The sequence below is a fragment of the Rhinolophus sinicus genome, linkage group LG07 (assembly GCF_036562045.2).
Source record: "Rhinolophus sinicus isolate RSC01 linkage group LG07, ASM3656204v1, whole genome shotgun sequence".
NCBI lineage: Eukaryota > Metazoa > Chordata > Mammalia > Chiroptera > Rhinolophidae > Rhinolophus > Rhinolophus sinicus.
The window spans coordinates 26707912-26723442 of NC_133757.1; the positions used below are offsets into that span (position 1 = coordinate 26707912).

The window sequence follows — 15531 nt, forward strand, 5'->3', positions numbered from 1 at the left end:
TGCACCAGTGACAAGTGGGCTGGACTGGGAAGCTTGAGGGGCGGCAGGTGGACCCACTGGTGTGAGTTTGGAATGAGGCTCCTCCACCCCCATCGTGCTGACCGGTGACTGATATGCAGGGGGCTGTTCACACCGATGTTTGCAGGCCATTATTTCTGTGGTTTCCAAGGAGGTCCAGAGAGAGAAGGTAGTGATGGCGGCTGGAGTGGCCAGTGGAATCTCATCCTGTGTTCTGGTCATCTTATTTTTCTTAGGTGTCCTTTAATGATCCTGTTTACCCAAAACAATGAGACAAAAGCCCCAGCTGGCATTATCACTGAGCTTCTGAACTTTATTGAGCTCCTGCAGCGCCTTGCTTTCTGCTTCCCAGGTCCTCCATAACGCTCCTGCATCCTTGGCTGCCATTGCCCAAGGAACTCCTGTCTTCTCTCACCTTGGCATCGTCTACAGGCATGACTTTTCCAATCACTCTGCATCCCAGAGGTCCTAAGGGGTCAGCCCGTGAGCCAAATCTGGTCTGCAGATGTGCTTTGTTTATTTTGTAGTGCATTTTTTTTTTTTAATTTACTGCCAACATTTAAAAATCAGTTTTCTCATAAATATCCAGAATTCTGGCTTCTCTTGAAAAGTTGGAAGATCTGGCGATGTGAGTCTAGCAACCCCACATGGCAATAATCAGCAGAGTTTTATAATGATGGGTTGAACTCAAGAGGACCAGGTGCTCTGCGGTTTGCCACCGTCCCCACTACTCCCTAACCATATTTCACACCTGACCTTTTCCACTGATATATTATGTGCCTGGCCTCCCAACTCTAGGCATTTGAGGTGGCATCTTGGGCCGCTGGGTAAGGGACACCATCCTTGGGCCTTCATTCAGGTCCCATAACACTGGCCAGAGCCACTTCTCTCTTCTCCATCAAGAGTGGCGGGTCCTCAAGCTTCAGCTATTGCCTGGCTGTCTGGAAAATGATGCTGCCTCTGCAACCTACTTTCTTCTTTTCCATGAGCTTTCAGTCTCTGGCTCCTGCTTGATATATAATATGCCATGTCCTGGGCTCTGGATGGCACTGGGGGGAAGTGACAGAAAAGGCCAACAGGACACTCAGTGTCTTGCAGGGGGTGGTTTGTGGCCCAGAACATGCATTGGCATCAGGATAGGTTCTTCCTGCCCCAGTGAATCAGTGGGATGGAACCATTAATAGGTATTAACCTCTCTGAACAAAGGGCCCGTTACACGTCACTGACATATGCCATCACCCAAAAAACCAGTGGTCACCTCAGCCTCTATTTACTTGTACTAGCCTTAAGGTAAAGCCACTGCTATGCATTTCTCCTTGAACTGAACTGACTTCTGTTCGAAAAGGCCAAAGACAGGCCATGAAGCTCCATGCTGTTCTTTCTGCTTCTCTCCTGCAGTTCTCTGGAGAGGGCTTGGGTTGGCCTCCTCCTTTCTTTGATTTCCTGAGTTCCTTTGTACTGTTTCTGTGACCCAATTCATGGGGTTTGCCGTTTGAGACATTTGTACATCTTTATTGGTCATTTGGTTGTCTGTGCAAAGGCCATGTGATAAAACCCTAAGATTTTTTGAGGACAAACACGCTTTACCTCATCGAGCCTCAGTTTCCTCCTTTGTAAAGAGGAGATAATAATACCTTACCCCACACTAGTGCAGTGACAATTAGAGGAGATAATATATGCAAGCGATTAGTTGATCTAATTCAGTCCAATTCAAACAGATGTATTTGTTAAGCATCTGCTATGAACACCGCACGGCGGAGATAAACAGGATGTTGTCTCTGTCCTCAAGGCGTTAATTGTCTTGTAGGGACAACAGACTGGTTCACAATTATACCACCGGCCTGGTAGGATCAGGGCCAGGAGCTCCTTGAGAGCAGGAATTGTGTCTGATCTCTTTGTCTGTCCCTGGCACCTGGTACAGTGCCTGGCACAGAAAGGTGCCCCATAAAAGCTTGATGAATGAGGGAATGAATGAATGAATGGCCATGAGGGAGATGTAAATGAAGCAGAAAGGAGGGCGATGGCTTCATGGAAGAGGCTGCACTTGGCCTTGAAGGATTTGAATTAGGGTTGTAGGGCCTTGCAGGTGGAAGGCAGAGCGTGAACAAAGCCATGGAGAGGGAACTTGGCTGTCAGAACTGAGCAGTTTAGGGTAGTTGGCAGGTGGGTGAGAGGGTGGGACTTGGGGGTAGGGAGAGACATTGGAAAGGAGTGTTGGCATCAGACTCCCGTGGGACTTGGGCGGAGGGCTGGCACTCTGTAAGGCTGTCCTCTTCCTTCCCTCATGCCCGGAAAGTCTGTTCCTCACCTGGGTTTTCCCTCAAACCCAGCCAGTCCCTCTCTGGGAATCCTCTGCTTGCCCATGTCTTCCTCTTTCTCCCGGACTGGACAGCAGGCTCTGCCCTAGCTCTGTGAATTACCATTTATCTGAGCAGCCCCAGTGCCTCGTCCTGTGACAGACACATTTTAGATGCTCAGCAAGTTTGCTGAATAAATGATTCTTCACAAAATGCAAGTTCCACTTCCACCTGACTGTGAGTGCTACCATTGATCTCTTTATTTTGCTGCTTCCACAGTGGGAAAGTGGTACCGTATTTTTGCTTAAATTTTCATTTCTCAAGGGTGAACTTCTATACTAATTAGATTTTTGTTCTGTAACATGTTCACTAATTTCCTTTACCCATATGTCTCTAGGATATAGTTTTTCTCACTGATTTGCATGAGATACCTACGATATATAATGGATAGTCAGCATTTGTCATCTTCCGCAGGTATTTTGCCTTGTAAGTGTGATTTGTTTTCATTTTAAGGAATTAGTCTTTCTGATATACAAAGTTTTAAAGTTTCTGAAGCTAACTATGTCAAATCAAAGTTTCTTTTTCTTTTACGTCTATATACATGAAATTATTCCTACAACAGCTTTGGGAAATAACATATTTCTTCTAAATCTTTTCCATGATTTGTTTCTTTATGCTTAACTCTTTCTTTCAATCCACTTGGGTTTTATTTGGGGGTAGGGTTCATACCCTTCTGAATAATAATCTAACTTCTGAATAATCTCAACACTATCTAATTCATACGTATGCTTTCCCCGTATCTGGCGATGTCTCCTTTCTCACACAGTGTGTGTTTCTATATGTAGTGTTAGCATTTATGTCCCATTCATCTACATGTCTTCTCATGTTAGTTTCTGTATATGTTTTAGTATTTGGTGGGGTCTATCCTTCCTCATTGCCCTGGCTCTTCATTTTCACATGTTTCTTGAATAGTCTCACTTGTTTATTCGTCTAGATGAATTTGAGAATCTCTTTTCTACAAAAACCTAAGAGGATCCCAACAAAATTCTCTTAGAATTTGAATTGTGATTGCATTAAACCCATAACTTAATTTGGGGAAACTGACACATTTATCCTATTTACCCAGTTCATCCAGGAACATTGCATGTCTTTACTGATTGTTTTTATACATTGCAATGAAAGTGCATGATTCTACTCTTGCAGTGATACACATTTCCCATTAAAGTTATCCCAAGTCTTTCACGTCAACTATTTTGAATGGGCCCTCTGAAATTTTCTTTTCGATGAGCATATTTCAGCATGAAGAATGGCCACGTGGGTGCCTTTATGGCGTCTCAGAGCTGAGTAAGGTGGTCCTTCCACCTCCCTTGTCATATCCCACTGGGTACCCAGTTATGTTCGCCCATCACCAAAACAGCTCTCCTAAACACCCTCTCTCCATCCCCACAGCCATCACTTCTTACCTGGAGACGGGCATTAACGTCCGTCCGCTGTAGCCTCCCGTCCTGCAGCCTCCCTTTCCCCAGGCCTCCCTCCCACCAGCAGCCACCTCCTGTATGCATCAGTGAAGAAGACAGAGCTTGCTTTTTAGAGGGTGTCAGGGAGGCCGGCAATAAACACATAAGCAAATAAAGGAGATCGTCACTGCTAATGCTCAGTAATCCCCACAGGAAACAAATGGGGACTGAGAAGTTTCTTGTAGAATCTTCCTCCTAAGCACTCTGCTTGTTGGTCCAAATTTTGACCTTCAGTGTCTCAGAGAATTTAATTGGTGTCCATCATGCTCCCAGGTCTCTGTGCTCCCTTCCTGCCTCACGTCAGTCGTATACACGGTGTGCCTGAATTTCTCTTTGCTATGCTTCTCTAGTGCCCCACTGCAGCCACACCCAATGATCCCCTGTTTTAGAAGCACCCCCCCACCAAGCTTCTGGAAATCTGTGTGAAGGAGAAGTCCCCCCAAATCCCCCGAGGGCGTCTAAGAACCAGCAGTTCTCCTCTACAGCTTTGTAGAACCCAAAAGGACCAAACCCCACTGAAAGTTCAAGTGACAGTCATTGCTAGGAGGGAGAAAGAGGCTACTCCTTTCTTATCTGTCTTCTCCTCCCTCTCTCCCATTTCTTTCTCTAAATAAAACTGGATGTGTTCTCAGACCCTGCTAAAGTTTTGGCCATGGGGTAGGGCAGAGATAAGCCGTCATCTGTCAGGCCTGAATTATCAGGCCTGTCCTGAATTGGGAGATGCTGAGGTATGGTCGGCTGGTATCTGCGGGTGGGGGGCCTCCACTAACTGGATAGGGAGGGCTGGGTACAGCTATGCTCCTGGCTAGAGCTTAGGCTACAGTATGGTGACGATAGAAGAGGCTGAGGCCTCCGAAGGTGACCTGAAGAGTAATGATTAGTAAGGGTATGGGGTCCCCACAATGTGCCAGGCACTGTATTTGGGGCTGCTCACAACCTGACAGTTAGCTTCTATTTTGTCCATTTTTATGGACGAGGAAACTGAGGCTCAGAGAAATTAAATATCTTGCCAAAGATCACTTTGGTCAGCAAAGCTGTGCTACCAAGCTGAGCATGTTGTTTCCCTTCCATGTTCTATCCTGCAAGACTCCCTTCCATCTCTACTTATTGAAACCCTTATTGTCCGTAAATGGCCACCTCCAGAAAGCCCTCCTGGACTTCCATGTTAGGAGTGGGATTTCCATCACCTGATTGCTCTCACGGTTCTTTGTGTTTCATGGCTTCTATGGATGGGGTAGTATTGGGTTTCCAACTACGCCTCCCACGTGGCATAGTACATTATGGAACTGACTTGATTCAAAGCAGGTGTTGAGTCGTGGCCCAAAATGGGTACGTTAGGTGGCTCTGAGGGAATGCGGTGGTTCTGAGCTCAGCTGGAAGTGAAGGGCCTCCTTTGTGCCTGGAGGGGACCATTTTCTATTCCTAAGGAAGAGCCTGCTCAGTCTTCAAGGCATCTGGTCTTATCCCTGGTTTAGCGGCCGGGAGCTCTGTCAGTGCATGTCTAGGGAGGTCTCCTGGTAGGGTGGGGTTTCCGTGGCAAGGTGGACAGTGGTTTCCTAGGGCAGCGTCCCTTGGGGGTTCAGGTTCCCATTCATCACCTGTCCTTTCCTCTTCTTCCTCAGAGGCCCCAACACCGAGCAAAATGGATACCTGACTAGAGGCTCTGGAAGAGACAGCTCAAATTTGCATGATTAAGATGCTTCCCCTGAGCTTCTGCCTGGGGCAGGAGGAAATTCTGAGGCTTCCTCGCCAGTGAGGGACACAGGTGGGAGCCAGTTAAACTGACTGAGGACGGGAGAGCTAGATCTCGGAAGAGCTCACCCAACCCTGTCTGAGAGAACGTTCTGATAGAAACTTGAGTTCCATCTTGCCAAGTTGTGGGCTTATTATTTGTTTGGTTTTCTTGGTTAGTGTAGAAAATCTGAAAAAGACTGGACCACAACTTTCCATCTGCATAAACACAGCTATGTTTTCTTCCCATTGGAAAGAAAGGTTTCCCTGGCAACCATCTGTGTGTGTGTGTACACGTGTGTGTACGTGTGTGTACATGTGTGTGCATGTGTGTACATGTGTGCATATACACACTACATAGTGCAGAGCATATGTTTTTAGGCAAAGTGTATAGTGTAACTTAGTTCTTCTTTTTGAAAATTTTTTTTATTTCCTGATTTTAAAAAATATTGAACAAAATTGGGAAAGTGCAAAAAGTGTATAAGAAAATAAAATTCATTCAAAAATCACCAACCAGAGGTAATCACAATGGACACTGTAGGTTTTTCCAGCCAGTCTTTTTCCTTTTTCTTTCTTTTTTGTGTATGCTTTAAAAAAAATAAATAAAAGATGGAACCATACTCGATTCTATTGGACTCATACTGGGTACTATTTCCTAACCTGTTTTTTGACTTATAATATGAACATTTTTTCCATTTAGCCAACTTTCTTCTAAAACACTTTAAAAGGTTATACCGTGTTTCATTATATCATAATTCATCTTACCACTCCCCTGTTGGGTGTGGTCATTACAGTCTTTATTATGAAAAATGTTGAGATGAACATCCGTTGACTTCATTGCCAGTCAATTCTTAGTACCAAAATCCAGAAGTTATCTTATTAGGTCAAAGTCATATTATTGCCTATTTTAAAAGACTTTGATACATCTTGCTAAATTACCTCATAAAACGCTATCCATTTATATTGCCTCCACCAGCAGTGTATAAGAATTCCCTTTCTGTTATATACACTCGCCAATAGGAAATCATTCCATTAACAAAAACTGGTAATAATCTTTTAACTCATTTCACTTTCCCTTCTGCAGCATTTGAAATTTGGCATAGATATAAAAATTACTTGGCACTGAACTACTTAGGATTACGCATTGATTACTATTGTAGTTGCCTAGCTCATTCCTGAATCAATCTGTTAAAGAGGATTTGTCTTTTTTCTTTCCCCTAATGAATAATTAAAACCTCCCTCATCTGAACCAGTGTGTCTTGCAGGTAGTTTGCTGACAGAGGTGTGCAGATGTTTCATCCACGGGCCTTGCCTGGGGTGCTGGCTCAGACCACACCTGCACAGATGTGCGGTAGAGGGGCAGAGGTTATGAGCATGGATTCTGGAGTCAGAAGTGCCCACCATGGAATGCAAATTCAATCACTTACCAGCTGGATGACCTTAGACAACATATTCATGAGACTCAGTTTTCTCTTCTATAAAAAAGGAATAGTATTACTTACGTGTATTCACTGGGTTGCTGTGCATTTACGTACGGCCAGGGCATACAAATTAAATCTGCTAAGACATGGTTGTGAAGATAAGACTCAGAGGCTCTCTCTGCACAAGAGGCTAACTCTGCCCTAGCTCCAGCCACATCACACTCTTATTTTCCTTCTCCAGGACGTTTTTTTACTTATTGGCCTCTCTTTTTGCTAGAATACTCTTCCCAGGTAGATGTGTTCCCCCTTTCATCATTTAGGTCTGAGCTCAAATGTCATCTACTCAGAGACCTTTCCTGGGCTCACATCCACCATTGCTCTTTAAAAAGCTCTGTTTTAATTTCTCCAAAATACTTCATCCATCATGGAATGATCTTATTGTTGATTTTCATCCCCTTCACTAGCACCATGGAGGTACCCCTGCCTGTCTGCCTTCAGGAACCCAGCCCAATGCTGCCCAAAGCAGGCACTCAACCAATATTTGCTGAATGAATGGACTAGTAATAAAGTGAGTTTTAGGATCTTATGCTGGAGATTATTATTATTATTATTTATTTTATTTTTTTTGTAGAGTGAAACAAAGCAGTTTCATGTTAGATTTACCTCTGAGGGGTCAGGGCTGTAAATACATGTATGAAACAGTCAGTGTAAACCTAAAAATAAAAAGTCAGAATGTTTGTTTGAGATCAAAGAATTACTATTGGGCATGGACAGATGCAGGCAGAAACCCAAATAGTGTTCTCCCAATGCAGAAGAGAGGCTCAGGGTTTCTATGAGAAAAAGGAAGGAAGATGAGGTAAATTGTCTTAAAGAAGAGTTCACTGGTGCTGGATGAGGTGAGGTAAGATTTGTACTTCTGTAAGGGAGAAATTCGGGAATCAATAACGTAATTAGACTTAGCCAGTTTGCAGTTTGACCCACCGTATAGCTAGCTAGCTAGCTACCTGTAATTAAACCTAGCTAGTTAGATCTGCCCTGATATTCAGCTATTTCCTCTTTGTTTCTCCCCTCACTGATTAACTGAAGAACTCTGTTTGATTCCCTTTCTCAAGGCTACACATACCTCGTTAATCCATTTAATTAACAAAATCCTAACCTGAAAAGAGCAATTTCTTAATCCTCAGGCGCCCAGACACGGAATACACATAAAGCCCCAGGCCTCTGTGGTCCAGTCCAAGTCCAGAGTCCAGAGATAACATTATCTTAAAACAAACCAGACCCCAGGAAGGCTGTCAGGCCTGGGACCTGCCTGACCGACTCTCCCTTTTCCTTTGTTCTTCTTGTGTACCTATACAACCTTCTGACCAGTCCAGAGTGGAGGTGGCCTTGGACAGGGGTCCTCCATCCTCCCAGAAAGCCGGTGTTCTGAATAAACCTGTTTTTCTTTCCACCATCTTCGTCTCTTGATATTTAACTTTAGCAAGTGGCATGCAGCTGGACCTTCGCACTGTATCACTTCATGGACTGGCCTGAGAGTCAGTCATCGGGCGAAATGCTAGCTTTGTACTTCATTGATTGGTTAGATTCGGTCATCGGCAAAGTCCAGTTTCATCAGTCCTTACAAACAGGATTTTCTGTTTCTTACTGACTTCTTGGGATATTGTCGGTTTGGTCCAGTTCAGAAGATAAGGAAAAACAAGACTGCAGGGCAGCTCCTCTGAAAGGGCTACGCCAGCTCCATTTTAATGTGGCTCCACTCATGTCATCTTGCACATCCGTGAACGTGAGAGCAAAGGTTGTCCTGGCAGGGTAACGTTAGCATGCGATGTATGATAAAAACTTTGATACCAGACTGATCCGGAGAGAATCTCAACCTACGCATCCAGTAGCTGTGTGTCTCCAGTGATATCTGAACTGCTCTAAGCCTCAGTTACCCTGCATGTAAAATGGGAGTGTATTCACCTCATATGGGTGGCTTGAGGATGAAATAGATAACATATGTGTAGGGCCTGCAAATAATCAGCACTTAAAATGGCAGTTATTTGGTTTAAAAAAACTAAAAACTAAGTAATGTTAGTCTCTGAGAATAAGGGACAGAAGGAGTAATTAATACAAAGTTTATGTATTAATGACCAAATGAACGAATATGCATTCATAGTCACTCCTGTTCAATGGAGCAACGTTATTCTATGGAACAAGGCTCTGCCCTGTTGGGCTCTGGAAAAGCCCATCCCTTACTGCCTGGATGTCTTTGGATGTATAGTTAATATTTCAGTAATTATGGTGGAGGGGCGTTGTGTGTACATCAGTATCTCATATGATGCATATAATTAAGCCACTTTTTTTGTTGGGAGCGGAAGAAAATTGGGCTTTCCCAAAGAAAAGCAGCTTGCTCCCAAAGTTGCTAACAGATTGCTTCTTAATTGAATTTGGGAGGTGAATTATATGGTGAATTAGAAAAAAGAACAACTCTGAATTTAGTGAATTGTTCCATAAAGGAAACTGTGGGATTGAATTGCAAATGCTGGATAGACACATTTCAGCCTGGCCTCATGCATCACGGGCCGCTGACCTCTGCTGTGTTTCAGTGAGAGCGTGAACAGGCCTGGAGCTCTCTTTTCAAGGCCTGGAGGGCATTCTTTCCCAGAGACCAGCTGTAAGCTTGGGTTTCTTATGCAAAGGAGACGTTTGAATACACCCCTGTGACTAATGAAATCTATGAGCTCTTTGCATATCCTCTCACTGAAGAGGTAATTAACCAAAGATCAAATATAAGTATCTATGTGTATATTTTTTCAAATATTGTTGTCTTGAAATCACACCCACGGAAAAATAATATCCCCACCCCCACCCCCCACTGCCCCTAATCTGTCTGCATCAGGCTATATTTCTCTCTTCCTTGTTCTGTGCAGTGCCTATTACTGCAGTTCTGGCCACAATCACACCTGTCTTGCTCATTTGCTAGCTTTTTACTGAAACAGAGCAACACTTGCCATCAATTTAGACATGAAAAATGACTTCTCTTAGTGTTTGACCTCTGTCTCCAGCTCCACATCTCCCGTTCCTGGGGAGCTTGGGAGGAGAGAGGTTGGTTGTCAGAAAACCCCCTGAGCTGGGGCTTCCTCTTACAGGGTTCTCTGAATATAGGATCTCAATCGTGGCTGCGTTTTAGAATCACCCGGGGAGCTTTAAAAAAATATCCCATAGCACAGGCCACACCCGAGACCAATTAAACAAGAACCTCTAGGGGTGGGACCCAGGCGTCAGTATTTTTCTTAAAAACGTCCAGGTGATCTCAAAGGGCAGCCAAGATGGAGAACCATTGTTCCAAGAATCCCTGCTTTCCTCTCTCCATGAAAGCTGATGATTTTTTCCATCACTTAGGCTGAGTTAGAAATGATTGAGTTCTCTTTTCAAGCACTGTCTCCTTAACTCATCTATCTGTCCATCCATCCATCCGTTCACACATCACATATTTTATTGAATGATTGCTCTGTGCCAGGCACACTGTTCATTTTTGGATAAGACAGCATCGCTTTCTTCAAGATGCTAAAAACTAGAAACCCGCTTGAAAGGATCAGCTAAGTAAACAGGAAATCACAATACCTTGTGATGAGGGATGTGAGTAAGTCCAGGGGGCTGTGGGAGCACAGAGGAGGGGGCTTCTAACCTGAGAGGAGCCATGGGGCAGCTTCCTAGAGGAAGTGGTATCCAAGCTGAGACTTGAAGGACCAGTGGGATTTGGCCAGGTGAAGAGGTGTGTGTGGCTGAGGCAGGTGCATCAGTAAGAGACAAGTGGAAATCCCAGGTGCTGTAAGTAGCTTAGGGTGGCTGAGCACAGAGTGAGTGTGGGGGAAGTAACAGGAAGCCCCGAAGCGCCAGATGGAGGAGGCTGGCAGGGCCGTATCACAGGGGCCTCATCAATCATGTTAGGCTAGGAGTTGGAACATCCCAAGGGCAGTGGGGAGTAGCCAAACCACATTAACTCCAGGTAGATCCCAGGCTGAAAGTATGAGATCGGAGCTTCTGAGAAAGTCCTCCTGAGAAGAAAGAGAGCCTTCAGTCTCTTGCTGTGTAAGGATGACAGAGGAGGGATCAGTGTTATTAACTATCCATGGCCCAACCTCATCACAGACTTTGGATGTCCTCCCACAGACCTGGAAAATGTCCTCTGTCCCTTGTGAATAACCAGCCTCTCCCGGGCACCCGACTGGTACTCCTTGTTCTTTCTGGGTCTTAGGGGAAAGAGCACAGGTTTGCGGGGTCAGATGGGACCCACCTCCAGTTGTCACCACTACTAACCATCTTTGTACTCTCAAGACAGGCAAGGCACTTCACCTCTTGGAGCCTTCTTTCTTCCTCTATAAAATGGAGGTGTTTATGGCCCTTTTGTCCTGGAGTCTTTATGAGGCTAGAATTGTAAACCTTGGGGCCAGGAAAGCATTTAGCATTGTTTTTAAGGCATGGTCAGCACCATAATTGGCACTTAGTGAACACTGATTCTTCCCCCTCCCCCATTTACCTGGGGACACCTGGTTTCCCCCCAGCTCCAGAGCTTTGCTCCTATTATAACCCCAAACACCAGGAGGCAAAGGGAATCAGAAGTCCTCAACCCATTTTCTCCTATGCCTGCTTCAGAGCTGAATACAAATCTCCCGGGGCTTTGCTCCTCAATCACAGCCTCCAGATAACCTTGAACCAGTCTGCACCCAGGTATCCTTACAGGTCTGTTTCTTTTGCTCTCCCAACCCTTGTGCAGGAGCCAGGCAGGTCTAAACTTACCAACCCTCCATGCTGGGAGTGCTATATGGAATCTCCTTTCAAATCCCAGCTCCTGTGTCCCTCTCCTATCCACTACTGATAACACCGATCATATTCAAAGCTGGTGCAATTAAAAAGCTCTTTCATGTCCTCTGGCTCCCATCTACATCTCTGAGAATAAAAGCCCAAATCCTGAAAATGGCCCGCAAGGCCCCACCTGAGCTGACCCTCCCCTGACCGCTGACCTCATCGCCTCCTACTCTTTCCTTTGCCATTCCGTTCCAGTCATACTCACCTCCCTCCTGCCAAGCACACTCCCAGCCCAGGGCCTTTGCACCTGCTGTTCCCTCAGTTTGGAATGCTCTTCCCCAGATAGCTGCAGACTCTCTCCCTAACTTTCTTCAGGCTTCGGTTTTTCTACCTCATATGAAACCGCAAGCCCTCATGCCTGGCCTTCGCTGTTCCCCTCTCCTTCATTTATTTTCTTCATAGTGCTTATTAGCAACCAACTCAGATATTTAGTTGCCTACTTGTTTATTGTTTTCTCCCCTACCCTTCATCAGAATATAATTTCCATGAGGTCAGGGTAGAGTTTGTTCAGTGTCATATCCTGAGCAGCAGAAACAGCATCTGGCATGTAGCAGGTGCTGGATAAATATTTGTTGAATGAGCAAGTTCCTAAACAGACCCATGACCTCATTTGGTCCTCACAACAGCCCATTTGACAGATGAAAAATACTAATGCCCGAGGTCTGATCCACAGTTACACAGCAGAGAAAAGACGCCGCTGGTTGTAGCGCCTCAGCCTCGGGTTCTCCTTTGCTCCACACATGGCACATTCCTCTGCTGGCCAGCGATTTTCATACCATCAGGATTTCCCTGGACCTTTAGCCCGAGAGGAAATGATATCTTAACTGGAAGAATACCCAGAGGGCTGGGAGCTGGCAGCGAAGGCCCCGGCAGCTGCAGGGAGTGTGTGAGTGGATTCTGAGTTGGCCAGAAAGGCATCGGAACGAGCAGAATGAAGGCATGCAAAAATGTCAGCGTGTGTCAGGCCACCACCAAAGTCAGAGTCACGAGAGGCAAAGAGGGAGTCTGCATGTCAGGATTTGGGATGCAGGACCGCAGTGGTGACCTGGGGCCAGGTCATTGGGTTCCATGTCTGGGACCCTTCCTAGCTGTGGAGTATGGGAAAGATCCTCAGGCTCTGAGCAGGAGACTGTCCTGAACCCTCAGCTTCCCTTATGGGCTGGGTAACCCTGGGCTAATCAGTTTTCTCTTCTGTACAATGAGGTGACACTCCATCTACCACAGAGTGTTCTAAACCAGAGTCCAAGAGGATACGGGGAAATAGCTTGTAAGCTGCAAATTTCTAAACAAAGCCAAGAAATAATTTTGCATCGGTAAATAGATTGTCCTATAGTTGCTTGGATGTGGATCCATATGTATACTAGTCTCTCACGGACCTAGGCTTTATCTTCAAATCTGCTTTTTAGTGTCACTACCCACCCAGTTGTTCAAACCTCAAATGTAGGAGACGTTGGTGGCCCTGCTCAGTTCCTCCTATCGTACCCATCAGCCTTTCTTGTTGCTCTGCCTCCAACTATAGCCCTAATACGACAGGTCCCCAACGTCTGCATTGCACTGTCCAGCCCACCCCACTGCTGTCTCTTGTCTGGACCATCGCAAGGCTTCCTGTTTTGCCTGCCAGAGGGATCTTGGTAAAACGAATAAAAACACATCCTTCTCTCCCTCTCCTGCTTTAAACTCTGTGGATCTGGCCTCCCGCTCAGGCCTCGTGCCCCTTGGCCACTGTGGTCGGCCCCTCCACAGGGCAAGCCCATTCCCGATCCAGGTTCTTTTCCCATCCTGCCTTCTGTTGGGGGTGCACTGGCTCAGATCTCCGTGTGGCTGGCTCCTTAGGGTCTTTCAACTTTCAACCTGAATGTCACTTCCTTGGAAGGGGCCTTCCCCGACCACCTTCTAAGCAGTTGCTCCAATCACACACCACCATATACTGAATTTGATCTTCAGAGCATTTGCTGAACTTGAAATGATCTTATTTCTTTATTTTCTTACCTACTGTTTCTTATCCAGCTACCTATTTAGAATATACACACTCGTCTGTCTCGTTAGCTGCTGGATCCCCGGTGCTGGAACTGTACTTGGCTCACAGTGGGTCTAATAATAGTTGGTGACTGACCATGTTCCTAGTGGGGACGGATATGAAGCTGGCTTGTAGATCATGGCTACTAGCAAGTGAATACGTGCGTCACTGGCCTTGAATGAGGCAATGTCTGCAGAGTCTGATTTACAAAGTAAACAGAACAATTTCTAAAAGGAGACTCACCCCAGAGAGGAAACCAGAATGCCTATTGAAGCCAAGGCAGCAGTAATGACCATATCACGTATTTAGTAACAGTGGGGATAACATCTTCCCTCATTCCACAGCAAGGGGACTCCAGAACAGGAGTGGGGTTCTGTGCCCTTTGCGCAGTTGAGCTTTCTTATGAGGCTGACTTTGGGATTTGCCTGTTAACTTTTTATATTTGACTTCAGGTGTCTTTGAATTGACTAAGGAGAATGATACTTTTATAATTTGTGGATTATATGCATGGTTCTAGAAAAGCAGGTTCTTTTTTTGCCCTAGTGTCTTGAACATGGCCCAGCATATGGTAGGTGTTCAATAAGCGTTTGTTGAACAAATCTTTACTGACCTACTGGTCGTCCTGTTCATCCCCCAGGTGGCCAGCTTGGCTTCCTTCGCTCCTGGTGCTGGTACGGATGCATCCTCACATTCCTTTTCTTCTTCCTTCCTTCAGGTGGGCTTGAAGAACAGTCATTCGAGAGCTGGCCGAATGCTACAGCCACGAATGCCAGCAGCGACGAAGCTAGAAAGGGTAACGTGAGGCCCTACCAGTCCTTTGCGTGCTTTTTTGTTGTTGTTAAAACTGGTAAATTTCACATACCATAAAATGTATCATTGTAATGTGTACAATTTAGTGGTGTCATGTACACTCACAATGTTGTGTAGCCGTCACCATTATCTAGTTCCAGAACGTTTTCATCACCTCCAAAGGAGACCCCCCCATACCCGTTAAGCAGTCACTCCTCATTTCCCCCTCCCCCATCCCCTTGGCTTTGGGAACCTCTTATTATACCTTTTCTCTTAGTGAACTGAGAAGTACTGAAGTCTGTGGGCATGAGGGAGTGTGCCCTTTTGTTGAATGGGGTGGGCTGGCTGCCAAAGAAAGGGATAGAAGGGTGGCATTTGATCTCTCAGGGACCGTATGCTCTTCAGTTAAACTCTGCAATCTGTATTTGACCTTTCTCTCTAGCACTTGGCTTGTGAGTTGAAGCCCCTGAGGGCTGAGAAGAGGGCTGATGAAGCTTGGGGAACTAGGGGTCTGACAGAACAAGTGGGCATGGGAGGCAAGGAAGGAAAAGAAAGCTGGACTGGGGCTAGGGGTGAGGGTGTAGATTAGAGATGCCTTGGGCTGTTGGGGGAGGGGGCAAATGAGGTTGTGGCTGTCTGCGAGCAAGGCCATCTATCAGCATATACCTGCCTGGATGCCCCACCACCTCCTGTCTGCACAGCAACACTCAGACATGCCCCTGCTCTCCCAGTTCTAAGAGATTCTAGCTTGGGGATTATGGGGCGGCCTCTCACTGGAAGCAACTCCCTTTTGGAGAAGCTTTTCCTGTTCAGAAGCTGTGCTAGAGGAGAGAATGCCCCTGGGCTTCTGTCCGGCCTGCATTCTGTGCGAATCAGGGCTCCAGGCTGGC

The 15531-nt window shown here is 45.8% G+C and overlaps 1 protein-coding gene across 1 annotated transcript in view; it reads left to right on the top strand.

Moving 5' to 3' along the window:
- TLL2 (tolloid like 2) overlaps positions 1–15531 on the top strand; it is a 122232-nt gene that overhangs the window by 42195 nt on the left and 64506 nt on the right. Inside the window, exon 3 of the mRNA XM_019725125.2 lies at positions 14568–14645. Within this exon, the coding sequence (XP_019580684.1) occupies positions 14568–14645 (78 nt within the window). The remainder of the gene's footprint in view (positions 1–14567; positions 14646–15531) is intronic.